At 42.6% G+C, this 16117-nt stretch overlaps 2 protein-coding genes across 2 annotated transcripts; both read right to left on the minus strand.

The window, feature by feature from the left end:
- Nucleotides 1–5580: 5580 nt before the first annotated feature.
- LOC307245006 (sulfurtransferase-like) lies at nt 5581–6296 on the minus strand (the record flags this gene model as incomplete). The annotated part of the gene is made up of 3 exons (XM_080020417.1): nt 5581–5635; nt 5995–6079; nt 6203–6296. Coding segments are annotated over 3 exons (234 nt in total), but the record flags the coding sequence as incomplete, so codon positions are not given.
- A 5972-nt stretch (nt 6297–12268) lies between these two features.
- LOC307244695 (cystatin-B-like) lies at nt 12269–13641 on the minus strand. The gene is made up of 4 exons (XM_080019964.1): nt 13535–13641; nt 13323–13402; nt 12858–12959; nt 12269–12756 (listed from the first exon to the last, which is right to left on the minus strand). Exons 2-4 carry the CDS (start codon nt 13392–13394, stop codon nt 12586–12588), a joined length of 345 nt encoding a protein of 114 aa, XP_079876090.1. The 5' UTR covers nt 13395–13402; nt 13535–13641; the 3' UTR covers nt 12269–12585.
- Nucleotides 13642–16117: the final 2476 nt, after the last annotated feature.

Genomic DNA, 16117 nt, shown 5'->3' on the forward strand with positions numbered 1-16117 from the left:
TTCATGGGATCTTTCATTCCGATTCATGGGATCTTTCATTCCGATTCATGGGATCTTTCATTCCGATTCATGGGATCTTTCATTCCGATTCATGGGATCTTTCATTCCGATTCATGGGATCTTTCATTCCGATTCATGGGATCTTTCATTCCGATTCATGGGATCTTTCATTCCGATTCATGGGATCTTTCATTCCGATTCATGGGATCTTTCATCACTTTCGTGAGACCCTCCGACTCCTTTGCGAAGTTGCCATTTTCAGCCACGCAAAATGAGAAGGCGAGACTCCCGCAGTGCACACCGCAGCAGTGGTGCAGGTGCACGCCCGCTCCCACTCCCATTTCGGAGAAGCGCACCCGTTCGTTTTTTATTTTTTACGTTTTGAATGGGCTTTTTTGTAAAACAGCAACGTTTTTAAAGAGCGTTTTGAATGGACCATTACAAAAAATAGATATCTTACTGTTGACACGGAGAACACGGAGACAGTCGGTTTTTTAAGTCGGCACATTTTAACATCCCTATTTACTTACATGTGTTTAAATGGCGTAAATGGACTGTAAATCCCAATAAAAAAAAATATGGTAATCATATATTCTTCGGGAGACAGGTGGGTGGAGTGTGCGTTGAGGGATGCGGCGCAGTGGACTCCTCAGCGGAGCCGACCGCAGCTTCCCCAACGCCGACCCCAATTCATTAAAGTCGGTTGGAAGCCGCAGTCGACTCCTCGGAAAACACATACACATCCCGTCTAGATGTGATATAATAATGTAACAATAATAACAACAACAATAACAACAACAACAATAATAACAATAATATAACAATATTAATAACAATACTACTAACAAAAATAATAATAATAATACAACAACAACAACGATATATTACTACTACTACGACTACTACTACTACTACTAATAATAATAATAATCTGTAGAATTTAGGGACAGTGCAAATAATGCTGTATTAGATTGTGTTAAATCAGGGCACTGGATATGACCAGTACTTTTACTTTTAATGCTTGTAGTACATTTAAGGGCCAGTAGTCATACACTTTTACATCAGTAGAAAGGTAAATGTGTTACTTTAATTAAGAGTAGTTCAGGCTGACTGGCAGTATTACATCACTGCACATATTCTTAACTTCAATTCGATCAAATATCAGTAACGTGTCCGTACAATGTGCGTCACAGAGTGGAGTTGACAGACTTTAGGAACTGGAAATTCACACTTAAGTCCCACAAAGAGCGGGTGTCTCACCGAGCCGTGATGGGGATGTTCCAAATCCACGCGTGATGGGAGACCCGAGGTTCACTCGCACCACTTGGCGTAGGGCTGGTGCCAGCGCACGGGACAACATAACGACAGAGCGCAGGTATGAACATTGACACCTAAGACAGGTGGCGGCTTCTTATCCATCTTCTTCTTATTCTTCTTTTGGGGTTTTAATGGCATCTCGTATCCCTGGTGTTACTGCCATCTAGTGCACTAAATTCACTCCTGCAGTGTCCAGATTTTTCTTCTCAATCCTGTTGCTGACTGGACACTTCCTGTCTGGTCCACTCCCACCACACTCCAGTTTGCCCTTTGACCCTGCTCCTGTAAGTCCCGATCTTTCCATTCCCTCCATCATGTCTGCTCTTTCCTGCAGTTAACAAGTACATGTTTTACTGTCTCTGGTACCCGGCAATGTTCACATAGTCCCCTCCTCTGAACTATTTCCCCCCGTTTCTCTCTATACCCATTCTATTTTTCAGTGCATGTAGATGTCTTCCTCTTATCTCCTGATCCCAGTGCAGCTGCCACTCCTTTATTGATTGTCTTCCTCTGCGACACCCTTTCCCTCTGATTGTGAAAGTTCTGATTGTGGTGTCTGTTTTCTTTTTTTTTTTTTAACAGCTTGCTTGGCTAGTTTGTCCACTCTCTCATCACCCATAATGCCCATGTGTGCAGGAACCCAAATAAGTGGAACCACAGCACCTTGTCTAATTACTAGTTAGTCTATTTCTGTTATTTCAAATAGTAGGTCTTGGCAATGACTGGATGAACCCAGCTTCAAGCTGTGCAGACCAGATGCTGTGTCACTACAGATTCCACTGTTGTCTGTTTTTGGATCTTTCGATCCGTCCGTAATCACCTGTACATACTCTGTGTATTTACTTTCTGTATAACTATAAAACTCATTTACTAAATCTGCCAAAAAACTCTTCCCATGCACTTGGGAGACACTGAATGTAGACATTTAGACAGCTCTGTTCTCAGTCATTTCAGGCCCAGATTCAACACCCCTTTTTTCAGTAAAATCTTTGAAATCAATTGTTTTTTTTGGTTTTTGTTTTTTATAACCTGTGCAGTCAGCATGCTGGGCACAGAATATTTGCTCGCACCCCACCTGTCCTGCAAACCCTAGATCTGTTGTGTGGTGTATGTACTGAGTATGAGTTTTGGCACTGGGAGAGAGAGGCAAAGAACAACCAGATCAACGCAGGGATGCAGCAGGCCGGGGAGCAGCCACGCGGTCCCCCCCCCCCCCCCCCCCCCCCAGACCCGAACACGCCATAGCACGCTCACCTCCTGTACCCGAAGGCACCCAAACTACAGCTACCAGCCACGGGCGCAGAGCGGCCCACCATGCGCCTCCGCCACGCCGGGCAGCTCCACGCCCCAGTCAGGCCCCTGGTCAGCCCCGCCTGCAGGTTGATATCTGTGGAAACAAGGTCTCTTTACCATTCCATGGTAGCTAAAGTGTCATCTGTATTTAATAAAAGTTTGTATATTCTGGAAAGGGGATTTGTTAAATTACCAATATGAGTACGATGTTTCATCATCGGACGTGGTTGTAGGATGTTGTTCGTCAACTTGATTTTAACTTTTAGAGATTGCTGTAGTTGAAGGTATTAAAAGAAGGTATAATATCAGTGTGGCTACCGATATTATACCTTTGGGTTAAGGTTGGGAGGGATATAAGCAAATTGTTTTCAAAAATGTGTTCCAGATGAGTAATTCCTTGTCTTTTCCAAGACCTGAAGATTATTGGTCTGTTTTTAACCAGAAAATCCGGGTTGCGCCAGATTGGGGTGAATTTGCTTGGAGATAGAGCGTGACCACTGAGTTTGAGGAATCTCCACCAGGGTGACAGAGTCGTTGGGATGAATGGGTTTTTAAAGCAATTATGTTTCCTTATTGATTCAGTAAGAAATGGGGGATCAGATTCTGATAACTCCTGACATTCTGTTTGTTCAATGTCTCACCATCCATGGCCCAATTGTTGCTCTGGTCGTAACCATTTAATTACAAATTGAAAATGGTTTGCTTAATATTGGTACCTGAAGTTTGGTACCATTTTGTTTGTTAGTATGTGATTTCTATTGTCCGGATCTCATTTCGGATTTGCTCGGTGGATGAGTGGGCTTGTTGGGAGTGCAAATACATTTTTATTAGATATCTCTTTCACTTATTCTGCTCTTTCACCAGGGGACTAGTCTTATATTTATGTACGGCACTCATACAATGATTATCTCACGTTTATGCATTCCCTTGTTCGATCGTAATTTTATCAGCCAGGAAGTTAGTATGACACGTACGTGTCGTACCCCAAGACACTGATAAAATCACTCCAAACTCATATCATCCATACGTGTTCTAGTGAATCTACTGGCCAGGTGGTTTGTATGACACTTTTTGTTCAACCCACCAATAAGATCGCTCTGAACTCGGGTGTATAACCCTACCTCTGATTGTGAATTCATGTGAACTTTATTACTACTAGTAAGGTAAATACACAAATAAAACCCTATTGGAGTACCTGGCAAAAATGAACAAAAGATGGGAAGAACAATAGGCCGACTACACAATGGGCCGTCAGACTCATCTCTTCCCCCTGATTACCAAAACCTCATGAAACTGACTAGAAACAAAGCCGCGATAACTGGACCACCAGTAAGTCCAAAATAAAAATAAAATAAAAATGTGTCTACTTTGTTATTATTAAAATAGATTATCTATTAGCCTGCTTACAACACCACCGCCACAATCACAGAACTTCACCTATCTGTCACTCTAAATGTTCTTCTTTCTCGGAATCTCTGAAGTATTTATTTAATTATGTTTATCAATATTTATATATTTTCTTTATATTTTAATAATTTTGTATTTAATTATGTCAACCTTGTTGTTAATTATTATATATACAGTATATTAACAGCTTATTAACAGCTTATTCTCTCATCACACGCAGTACGACAGCTTGTTCGCGATCCTATCTACATATGCTGCACGTAAGTGGCGACCTGAGGCTCTACGCATTTCCATACCTGCCTGATATCAGCTTTGTTTTCCCTCTCAGGGGTTGTATTTACAAAGCGATTTTGCGGCCGCTTAACCGGCGCAAATAACAGAAAAGGTGAGCATCTAATTCAGAAATCATCTGCAAACGGTGAAATGCACCGCTAACAGCGCTGCCACGCAAATAGCGTCTCGGTGCACCGGTGCAATTTGTGCTTATTTAAATGAGGTATTATTCATACATGTGGTGCAAAATTGGCCCCTTTCTATGCAAATGAGCCTCGTTGCAAATAGCGTCCAGTTCACCAACACCGGCACTAATAGACACACGCAGTTAGAGTGACGCTATTACCGTCTGCAGAGACCTGGTGGTAACTGTGAGACCAAAAACCAAAAACCAAACAAAACAGGCAACAAAGGCTCCGCTGTGCAATCGTCTTCAGAGAGCTGGTGCAATAGAAACGCATTTATAAGGGCTGTCACACCCTGACTTTCCAGTGATCTGTAAATAATATTCTGACATTATTATTATAATTATTATTATGTCACAGCATCTGTAGGCAGCGGAATGTGCAGCGGTCTGTGGTGGTTTTCAAAACACTCTAAAAGTAGCTTGTTGAAACTATGCATAATTCTTTGTGCAAATAAGGCGTTACAAACATTGACCGAAACGGTTCTAATTCCTTTTAAACTCAAAAGATATCGAAAAAAAAAAACCCCACTAAAAATGTAGGGGATATTGATACAGTGGTCGAAGCTGGCCTCGAACTACGGACAGCTCCGCAGGCCGCCTCTTCAGGTGCAGCTGCCTGGGGTGCGGGGGGGCACCGGGGTCATCAGGTACATCCTGACTGAGAGCTTAATATCCGTTTGTGATGTCACACAAGCTGGCACGAACAAAATAAATATAATTATTTTATACACTGATCTAGCTACACAGAATAGGTTCCTCTTTTTAATAAATTACGTCACCTCCAAAGACATTGATTCGAACTGATAATCAGGACACGGTGATGACACTGAACCCCATCGTTTGTCAAAGCTGTTCTGTAAAAAGCTCCATTCCATGCCACTGGTGATATGTTTAGTAGATCAAATGTTTGCATTTTAAGTCCATTTTCTATTAAAAAAATATGATGTTACTTGTTTTGATGACTTTCTGTTTTTTTAAATCTGCTGCAGCAACATTATTAAATCCCTATATATGACCCATCATTTAATTCATTCAAATGTAATCTTTATTAGAGCCATGAAATAGTTGACAAGGAAAGCACGGCCCGGATTTTAGGTGTTGAATTATTTTCCTTCATGAGTTACCCACTCACTGTATCCTCCTTTAAAATGCCTTGCCCTGGGGGAAAAAGAGCAGGATACAGAAGCAGCATTGATTACACTTTTTCTACATTCTCATAGGTCCTCGAAACTAAAACATTACTAAACACTACTTGCATCGATACTAAACTTCCTAACTTAAATGAACTGAATTCCAATTCTGTTGAACTGAAATAATTTCCAAGGGGGAAAGAGCAATGTCCATTTATTAATTAGTTTACTTACTTTGTCCTCTGCACCCAAATCACTCTTGACATTGGCATCAAAGCGTAGACGTCTAATCTCATCATCTCCCATGGTTTATAGATCCAATAATCGTTGAATATTAATTGATTTAATGATTTTGAATAACTGATAGTGGAGAAAGCAATAGTTCACCTATTGAATCCCAGCTGATGGGCAACGTCCAGTGCTTTGGCGCTTCTGTTCCCGCTTCGGCGGTAGAACACAATGTCGTTATCATCTTTACCGGAGCTTTCACTTCAAACATCTACCTATCTCTATATATAAGGCTGAAATGAGCACAACCTGCGCAGCATTCCTGTACGGAGGCATATGTGTGTGTATTAAAAGGGAAAGCCCTTACAGGGAATACTGGTAGAATGTGGAATGTGTCCATCCCGGAATTCATCAGGACTTCGGACGTCAAATAGTTGGACATTGTGGCTTGACAACGTTGTTTTTCAGAAGGTGAAACAAACCCTGTGGCTCAGTGAAAGTGAGGGCAGGCGCACCGCCGGCCAAACTTATCAGGGAGGTGGAGCGGTTAGTTTTGTATGAGCATTATTACCGGGCATTTTGAGCGGAAAGTTTGTAATCTATCAGGGTTTTTTTATATGAATTTTACTAGGCAAAAGACATGTAGTTACCAGAGCCAAACATCAAGGAAGTGACGTAGTGCCGTTAAGCGTAGCACACTTTTCCCGTGGTTTCTAACACGAACACTGAAGTTACGTAGTGCAGGATCAGGCGTTCAGGGGGGAGGGTGGGGATGAAAGAGGTGCTATTCTCCATATGACAAGTCAGTGTACCATCAGAATGTTTTCGAAGCTGTTATTTTAAGGTACGGTTAGTTACGTGGTGTTGCATTAACGGCAGCTTGTTTGCCTGGTGTTAATGCCATCTAGTGCACCCAGTTAACTCCTACAGTGTCCGGTTTGTTTCGATTTTTCTTTTCAATCCTGTTGCTGACCGGACACTTCCTGCCTGGTCCACACCCTCCACACTCCAGTTTGCCCTTTAACCCTGCTCCTGTTAGCCCTGATCTTTTCATTCCCTCCATCATGGCAGTTCTTTCCTGCAGTTAACAAGTACGTTGTTTTACTCTACATGTCTCTGGTACCTGACAATGTTCACATAGTCCAGTTGGATGCTTCCCTGTAATGTGGATAGTCCCGTTCAGGATACTTTGTCCTATTCTTAGTCTGGTCATTACTACTGTACCTCCTCTGAACTATTTCGCCATATTTATTTATAAATATTGAATAAATAAATATGGCTAACTAAAGTGACAGAAAACACCACCGCAAAACCAAATTATGGAAGTGAGCCACATCGGATGCACTGATTCAGCTGCAATAAAAAATATTAAACTCAATTATTTTGTGTCTGTAATTATATAGAAGAATTTCTACAAGTGATTACACAGAGCCAAACTATCCGCCACGCAGGACCACCGTGTCAAAATCCTCCATCTGCTTCCTCTATGCAATTAATAAAGAGAACTTTTTTTTTTTATATCAATCCACAGTTTTTATTAAAGCCATTTAAGTGCAATACTTAAGAGAAAACAGTGTCTATGGGCTGATAGTGTGGTGACGTTCAGGAATGATACAAATCTTTTGGGTGAGAAGGGGGATTGACTGAATTCTCCCTCTCAACTGACTGAGAAATAATAGAGATAGAAACACGTACTGGTGGTCCAGTTATCGCGGCTTTGTTTCTAGTCAGTTTCATGAGGTTTTGGTAATCAGGGGGAAGAGATGAGTCTGACGGCCCATTGTGTAGTCGGCTTATTGTTCTTCCCATCTTTTGTTCATTTTTGCCACGTACTCCAATAGGGTTTTATTTGTGTATTTACCTTACTAGTAGTAATAAAGTTCACATGAATTCACAATCAGAGGTAGGGTTATACACCCAAGTTGAGAGCGATCTTATTGGTGTCTGGAGTGCGTTGAACAAAAAGTGTCATACAAACCACCTGGCCAATAGATTCACACAAGAACACGTATGGATGATATGAATTTGGAGTGATTTTATCAATGTCTTGGGGAACAAAATGTATGTATCAAACGTGGCCGATAAAATTACAATCAAACAAGAAAATGCATTCACACGAGATAAGCATGGCATGAGTGCTGTACATAAATATTAGACTGGTCCCCTGGTGAAAGAACAGCACAAGTGAAAGATATCTAATAACATGTATTTTTGGGGATTTCTGGAAAGAATATGACAAGGCCTGAAATACGGGCTGGAACTGCCAGGAAAATCTCCCAGACTGCTCCACCATCCTGCCTCTCTACACCTAGAAGTACTTGTTTTTTTGCATCACTATCTTCATTGTTCTGCATTTAGCCATCTCAGTCCTTTACGCCTGCATCAACATCCGAGTCAAGTCCAGCGGCTGAAAGGTGAGCAAGCATACTGTCTCTGAGCATGCTTTGTTGCTGCTGCACACTGCCACCATCCCATTGTTTTGGGAGTATTCATCGCGTGCTGGGCACCCACCTTGGCGCTGCTCCTGGTGGATGTGGCGTGCAAGCGGCATCAGGGCTGCCACATCCTCTATGAGGCTGACTGGTTTATCGTTCTGGCCGTGCTCAACTCTGCCATGAACCCCATCAATTACACCCTGGCCGGCCAGGAGATGAGACGTGTCTCCCTGAAACTGGTGTGCAGCTTCCGCTGCAAGGGCAAGTCGTGCATTAGCGACAGCTGGACCAAGCCTTCTGTGGAACCCAGCCACACCTGCAGTTAGTCATGGAGCTGCCAGAATAACCCCAACCTCGAAGACTCATTCATCCTCCTTGTTCTGGTCCCAGCCGACCAAAGCCCGACCATCATCCCCCAGATAAATGGCTGCAGCCGCCAGGGACAACAGAGGGCGCTAGAGGCCCAGCTCCAGCCAAGACTCGCTCTTAAAAGTCACTATATGATACTATGTGATACCGTGTCCCTCCTCTCCATGCAATGCATCAATACTGCCTGTTAAAAAGGCAGACGGAGTCTTGTGGCGTTTTGTATAAGATTTGCGTGCTGTGAGTAACGGCAACCTTGGAAATTCTGGGTTCGGGGTTCGCGGACACCTTTAAAGGGAAACATTACACATTGACTTGCATGCCACAGTGCTATGCAGAGTTTCCAGCAGTGTTCTCTGCTGTATTAGGGGAAAATTTTTTGCTGATTTCAAATTTATGAATGGCAGTACATTAATCCGATATGTAGATTATTTACTGATCTGCTTGCCAGACGAGAGGAGTCAAGTGTCGCCAAAACATAGGCCCTTCTAAAATACTTTGCTGAAAATAGTCGCAAAGTGTATAAAACTAAAACTTTAGCTGGCACAAAAGAACATTCAGTATTTGGGTCATGACATCACAGGGGCAACAGTAGAGTTGCCAGGATTTTATATATTCCAAAAACACAGACAAAAAACAAGTCATGGCCTTTTTAGGCTGCTGTGGTTACTGTCGCTGTTGGATTATGGATTATGGGATACTTGCCCAGCCATTATCAGCAATGACTCATAGAAAGGGCTTATCGTTGTCAGATAGAGTTGACCTCATGGAGATAAATTACACCCTATTGCTGCTCGTGGATTGCTTGCTTGTATGCGTGCAGTGAGTGCCACATCTATGGCAGTGGCCGCATCTGCTGCTTTTGTGGCCTACCGTCCGCTCACTGTTTTAGTACCACATGCTGTAGCCTCCATCCTGCTGCAGAGCAAAACGGCTAATTTCTCTCCAGTAACTGCTCTCCATCCATCATGCGCTAACTTCACTTCCTTAGGTTACTTTGAAGCAATGTACCGTTCTTAATCCAACCACTCTTCTGCCACCGCCGACGACGCCATCCACATGACTTCTTGGCAGCGAAAGCTATTATGGCTTTTGCCTTGCCCAGATCTTTGTTAAGCTCTTGTGAATTATGATACGGAACTCTTTGTGGATGGATCTGCATAAAGGCCACCGGCTGGTGAACCACTTGTGACATACTCGGGAGCGACTTCTTTCGAGATTCTGGAATCTGCCACGCTCTGGGTAGCTTTCCGCCCAGGCTTCTGAATTGTTTGTGTTAGTACATATTTGTATTCTCACCAAGATTGGAGGTTTATTTATTAAAGTAGTAAGAGGATGGCAAACTTCTCTGCCATCTCTGCAGCAATGAATACTTTATTATGCTCTATATAGGGTATAGGATCAGTGTACTAAATGCGTGATATTTCTTTAGCTCCATAGCCGATGTCGGCTTGTGTTACTTCACAAAACAGATATTCTGGACGTTCACTATGTCCATGATGTTCCTCGGAATTTCCCTAAACAGTGTTCTAACAACCTCCTTATTTGTTAAATGGCAAACTTGCGTCACAAAGCAATATCCGACTCTCTTCCTAACAAAAGGAGCCATTTGAGCAGTCTGGCTAAGATACGGCTATGCTGCCATGAAGTGTATGCTGTATTGTTTTTCTCTCATATTTTGCAAAATTAACTTTCGTAAACCAAGCTCTCATTTGTCATGTTTCTGATAGAAAAGTTTTGTCTCACCGACCACGCGTAGAAAGTTCTTTCGGCAATGGATCAAACTTGGGTCAAAAAGTCTGCCATACTGGCTTGTTCCACAATTTCCCACCTACGTATGTAGGTGAGCCACACCCAATGATTAATCTGTCAGGGATTTAAGCATTAGCATAGCAGCACTATGTAACTTTTGGTATTTGGCGCCCCTACAATTTCTGAGTTGGTCTGGTGTCCGAAAATTATTTATTTTACCGGACAAATTTGAACCTTATCAGTCACGTTTCAATAAAAGTATGTTACAAACCCAGATATAATGTACACCTAAGTTACAGCACCCCTTGCATGGACCTTACCGCTTCAGTGAGCACTCAGTCCATAGCTTCCCCAAAGCAGTGCCCCCGTGGGGATCAGCCCCCTGCTACCGGTGTAGGTACCAGGTGTGCTCGGCCTGGCAGGTCGGAGGGCGAAAGTGAAGGCCGGCGTGCGCCTGCTGAGGTGCGAGTGCCGGGCGCATCACTGGCCCGGTCCACCTCACATGGGAGGTGGAGCGGCTTACGTTTGACATTTTGACCGGCAAGTTTATAATTTATCAGGGTTTAAAAAAAAAAATTACCTGGCAAAAAAGATCCTAATTTCCGGAGCCAAACATAAAGCAAGTGACTTAGTGCCGTAAAGCGTTTCCCGAGGTATCTAACTTGAACACAGAAGTTACATAGTGCAAGAACAGGTGTTCAGGGGGGAGGGTGGGAATTAAAGAGGTGCCATTCTTCATATTACAAGTCAGTGTACCATCAAAATGATTTTGAAGCTGTTATTTGAATGTAAAACATACATAGTTTTGCTTTAAAGGTGTTCGAAGATGCACAAAAATGTCTGTGAAATTAAACAGGGTTTTTTTTGTTTTTTGTTTGTTAGCATGATGAAAAGATTCTAGTGGGACAAATTGAAGTTAATCCAGTTTGGTAACTCAGCTGCATGTTTGACATTGATGGATTATCAAAGGGTGTATGAGTGAAAGATAAACAACGTGTGTATATATATATATATATATATATATATATATATATATATATATATATATCTCCGTGCCGTCGGGATGGTGGAGCGCCTACGTTTTGTATGAACATTATTACCGGACATTTTGACCGTCAAGTTTAGAATTGATCAGATTTTGATTTTACAAATTTGAACAGGCAAAAAAAAACGTCATTACTGGAGCCAAACATCAAGCAAGTGACGTAGTGCAGTAAAGCGTAGCTCACCTTTCCCGCGGTTTCTAACGCGAACACAGAAGTTACATAGTGCAAGAACAGGCGTTCAGGGTGGAGGGTGGGGATGAATATTTACCATATTACAAATCACTGTACCATCAAAATGATTCTGAAGCTGTTATTTTAATGTAAAAAAATATATACATTGTGCTGCTTTAAGAGTGTTAGAAGTTGCACAACGATGTCTGTGAAAGTAAACAAGTTTTTTTTGTTTGTCAGCATGATGAAACAGGTTAATCCATTTTCGTAACTCAGTGGGGTGCTGGATATTGATGGCTTATCAAAGGGGGTACCAGTGAAAGAGACAAACAAGCCTGAGGGAGATTTTACTTGTCTGATCTTGTTGACTATCAAAATAGATTCGATTCAACTAACTGTCATTGCACAGAGTACAAGTACTGAGGCAACGAAATGCATTTCTCTGCATTCTTCCATCCTAGTAACTGACATATCTAGGATCTAGGAGCAGTGGGCTGTCATATAGGGGCGCCTGGGGAGCAGTTGAGGGGTTAAGCGTCTTGCTCAAGGACACATCAGCATGCTACAAGGAGGAGGCAGGGATCGAATCGACAAGCTTCCTGAGCCACTACCCCCCTAAAAATAAAGAACAAAGCGCATCCAGTCATCCAATATAAACAAATTTACAGTGTATAATGTAGAGGGTTATGAATGGCCTACCATTCTCTACGGTGGCGGGTTCCGAAAATGTATTTTTCTTCCAATGAGAAATGGACTGTGTGCCACCACAGGTGGCAGGTCATACAGGTTTGTAGTGGATATGTACGCTGTTGTGACCTGTAGTTGATTCTGTTGTGAAGGATAAATAATATTTTATCATATATTTTATAAAAATGTTGCTGTTCAGTTTAACAGGATTGCAACTTGTTTTTTAATGAGTATGAAAAATCCCAACCATATAATGTGACATTTAGAAGATCACGCTGCAGCAAATAGGCACTTCATTTGGCCTCAAAAGTGCAATAGTAGATTTGCTCCTGGGAGTTGAAATATTCCAGGGGGTCATCGTGGGTCTTGGCCTCCTGCACACCATGCAGCTCCTCGCATTCTCCGTTGCAGGGCAGGGGCTTGAAGACACGCAGGTGGATGTGGTCGTTTCCTCCCACATGGACCTTGAGAAAGAAAAACAAGAGGCATGCATATGATATGATACATGATATGATACACGATGTCTAATTAGCAGTTCTGAGGTGTTTGCCCATGGGCGGACTACCTTGATGAAGTAGTTTGTTCCCGCAACAACCTGGGTCTTGAAAGTCTTGGCTGTGAAATCCTTATAGGTCTTTCTTGTTTGTTGCTCAGCCTGACTTTTAACCTGAGAATTAACACAATAGCAGATTACTTTATAGGCCTTTTTTTTGTTGTTGTTTTTAATTAAAAAAAAATTCAGAAACATAGGACGGAACATAAAATCAGTGTTTCCATCTTCTCAGTGTTTTTTTCCCCACAAATAACATTTAAAACCTTGAGTTACATTTTTTTTGCTTTATTTACAGCTGCGGTATTTTATTGGTTTTATTCAACATTTTTTTACGGAAAAACAGGACAGGCAGAAATTAAATTCTTCCATTTTCCCCATGTTTTCTTTCAGAAACACACACATTTGAATGTAATTTGTTTTTTCTAAATCCAGGCTAGCACCACTATGCTATGATGAACCAGCTCCGTGCAGACTCACCTTATCGCAAATGTTCTGGATCTCGTCGGTTGCAGCTTGGACCAGGTCAGTTCCTCCGCACACAAATGACATGGTGGTTCCTTGGAGTAGAACAAACAACGACAAAGCAAATGTTTCGTCTTCACTTGTCAGAACGCAAGTTGACACTGACAGTGCAGGAATTTTAAAGTAACTCCAGGAGAATGTCCAGGTCAAGTGACTCACTCTCTCACCTGTGCCGTAGGGGTGTTGGCTCAAATATACCGTGCTACAAACAAAACTACAGGGAAGCAAATGCTGACACTGTCTCGAAATGTTCGTTGTGTGAATTTTCACAAGGTTAAATCACAAAGAGCATCTAAAATGCAAACAAGAAAAACAACACAACATTCTTTTTCACATCGTCCCTATTTTAGAGACAATGTGGGTGTGGTAGTTTTGTCTACCACACGCCCCACCCCCGAACCAAACAGAGAACAAAAATAGAAAAAGAATGCCTAAAATACAGACTCTGAGACAGGGTTACTATACCTTAAAAGGACAGACTATGATACAGGGTTCCTATACCTTAAATAAATAAAACACCGGACTCTGAAACTGGGTTCCCATTACTCAAACCAACAAATGTCCAAAGAAAAAAAAAAATTTGACCCTTCCTGGGGACCTGGTTCCCCAGAACACCACGTTTCCCTCCCCCAGGGCGACAACAGACTGCCCCCTCCTCCCTTCCGGGTCGTCGGGCCTCCGGCTGCTGTGCTGGCTGGTAAAGGCGTGGCCGGACGTGGCTTTTGCGGGGGCTGTTTGGAGACATGGCCTGGCTGCTGGATGGAGTAGTGGTGGTTGCTGCAGCTGCTTCTCCTCCAGTCCTACCCTGGATGTTGCTGCTGCCAGTGGGGAGAGGGTTGCTGCTGTGTCCCTTCCCTGTGCCGGAGAGTCCCTGTTCAGGTGCCAGTGTGGAAGTTTCGCCTACCACATGCCATCCAAGTGGCATTTTCAGGGACCTCCGGCACAGAGACACAGACGATGGGGTTGTAGACACACCAGATTATTGAAGAGAGTGGGTCAGTTGGAATAAGCCCAGGGACAGATGGACATGGATCATGACAAGGGCTCTTCTCCTGAGTGTGTGGGGATGTGGGTTTTACCTGTTTCTTTTTAGACTAACCAATGAGCAACCAGTATGCAGCCACCCTAAACCTGGGCCCCAATAACTTAGACCCAGGACAGGTGTGGCTGCTCAAACCACACCATCCCCATACCACAGTTGATTATTCAGAGGCTTAGGCCTCTGACGGCAGTTTGGGAACCCCTGTATCATTAACCCAGAAGGGGACAGCGATGAGCGGGGTGGAGTGGACTGCCCCAGCAAGGTCTCTGCTTTGAGTTAGGTAAGTGTACCAGGGCCGGGTGGACAGACAGGGAACAGGACTGTACGTAATCACCGGGTGTCATGACATTTCACTGCATATATGTATGTATGACCGTATGTATATGTATGTGACCAACAACCTCTTGTATCTTGTATCTTGAATCTTGAATCCCAATGGTGGTTGAGACGGAGCAAACTTCCCTCAATTGGCATTCAGAACGCCAGACAACTAACCTATGGTGGCTGCGCAGGGCCAATAAAGCTCAACACGACAGAAATGCAAACCAACTACATATAAAATAATCATATAATTAATCATGCAATCATATAACTCACTCCCTTACATGTGCGTGTGAGTGCGTGTGTGTATATATATATATATCCAAGGGCGATGTTAAGGGGGGAAACAATGAATGATTCATGGGACCCTAGTCTGGGAGGGGGCCCTAAATGTTTGGAAAATAATTTTTTGTTAGACAAAATGTTGAATGACAATATGTTGATATGTGTCACCAGAGATAACCACTATGCCCCCGTCAAAAATGAAATTGGGTTTCCAGAATAGGAAAGTAAGGAAACAGAGAGAGATACAGCAAAATTCAGGACAAAAATTACTCATTATGTTTTTTTTTCCCCAGAAAACAAAACAAGGAGAACGATTCAGTCAGTGCAGACGGCCTGCCGAACTGAGTAGTTTTAATTGAAAACCAGTTAGCTAGAAAATTAAACTTTAAAGACATTAGAAATGAGTTTGCTCACAAGGAGACTCGAAGAAGGGGCTCTTGGTGCAGTGTAACCTCTGAGTTTCATTGACAGGGATCAAACACAAGGACAGATCCCATAACCTGTTCCACCACAAGCTTGCCCGGGGATGGGCAAAATACTGTTTCAGAGTATTTTCTGCTATGCTTTATTTCCTGTTGAACTTACGCAGGGATGCCCACATGATGTCTTGACACTACAGTTGCAGTTTCACAGATTCTTGTTCTCTGTAGGTACCACATTTATGCCTGCACTCCTGCACTCATTTTTCTTTATTTTGGGTATGTTATTAAGGCATGTATTTAGGGATTATGCATAGTGCAGAAGAGGGTTAGCCTTTTTATAAGAATTGGTAATAAATTCTTTAATCTGAAACATGGATCATTGGTAATTTCTTAATTAAAACTGACTACAATACCATATATTAAAAATAAGTCACCAATTGTGTAGTTATTTATAATAAAGCATCATAAAAATTTCATGACACAGACAGCTTTTGTTGACAATAGGAACCAAAAATGTTTGCAATACTGATAATATAGGCAAAGGATGAAGGTGGAGACTAGAATCTGCACAGTTGTACTATAGAGCAGCAGAAGCTTAAATTAGCACATTTGCCTCACAGCAAGAAGGTCCTGGGTTCGATTCCCGCCTGGGGCGCTGTTGGCACCGTGCTCCAGCGGGT

The sequence above is a fragment of the Zeus faber genome (assembly GCF_960531495.2).
Source record: "Zeus faber genome assembly, chromosome: 19".
Lineage (NCBI taxonomy): Eukaryota > Metazoa > Chordata > Actinopteri > Zeiformes > Zeidae > Zeus > Zeus faber.

Excerpts from the sequence above, each read along its gene's own strand:
- LOC307244695 (XM_080019964.1), bottom strand. The coding sequence starts at position 13,394 with ATGTCATTTGTGTGCGGAGGAACTGACCTGGTCCAAGCTGCAACCGAC. Across the intron at positions 12,960-13,322 it reads TCCAGAACATTTGCGATAAG|GTTAAAAGTCAGGCTGAGCA; the intron begins GTGAGTCTGCAC and ends GTTAATTCTCAG. Across the intron at positions 12,757-12,857 it reads GAACAAACTACTTCATCAAG|GTCCATGTGGGAGGAAACGA; the intron begins GTAGTCCGCCCA and ends TTCTTTCTCAAG.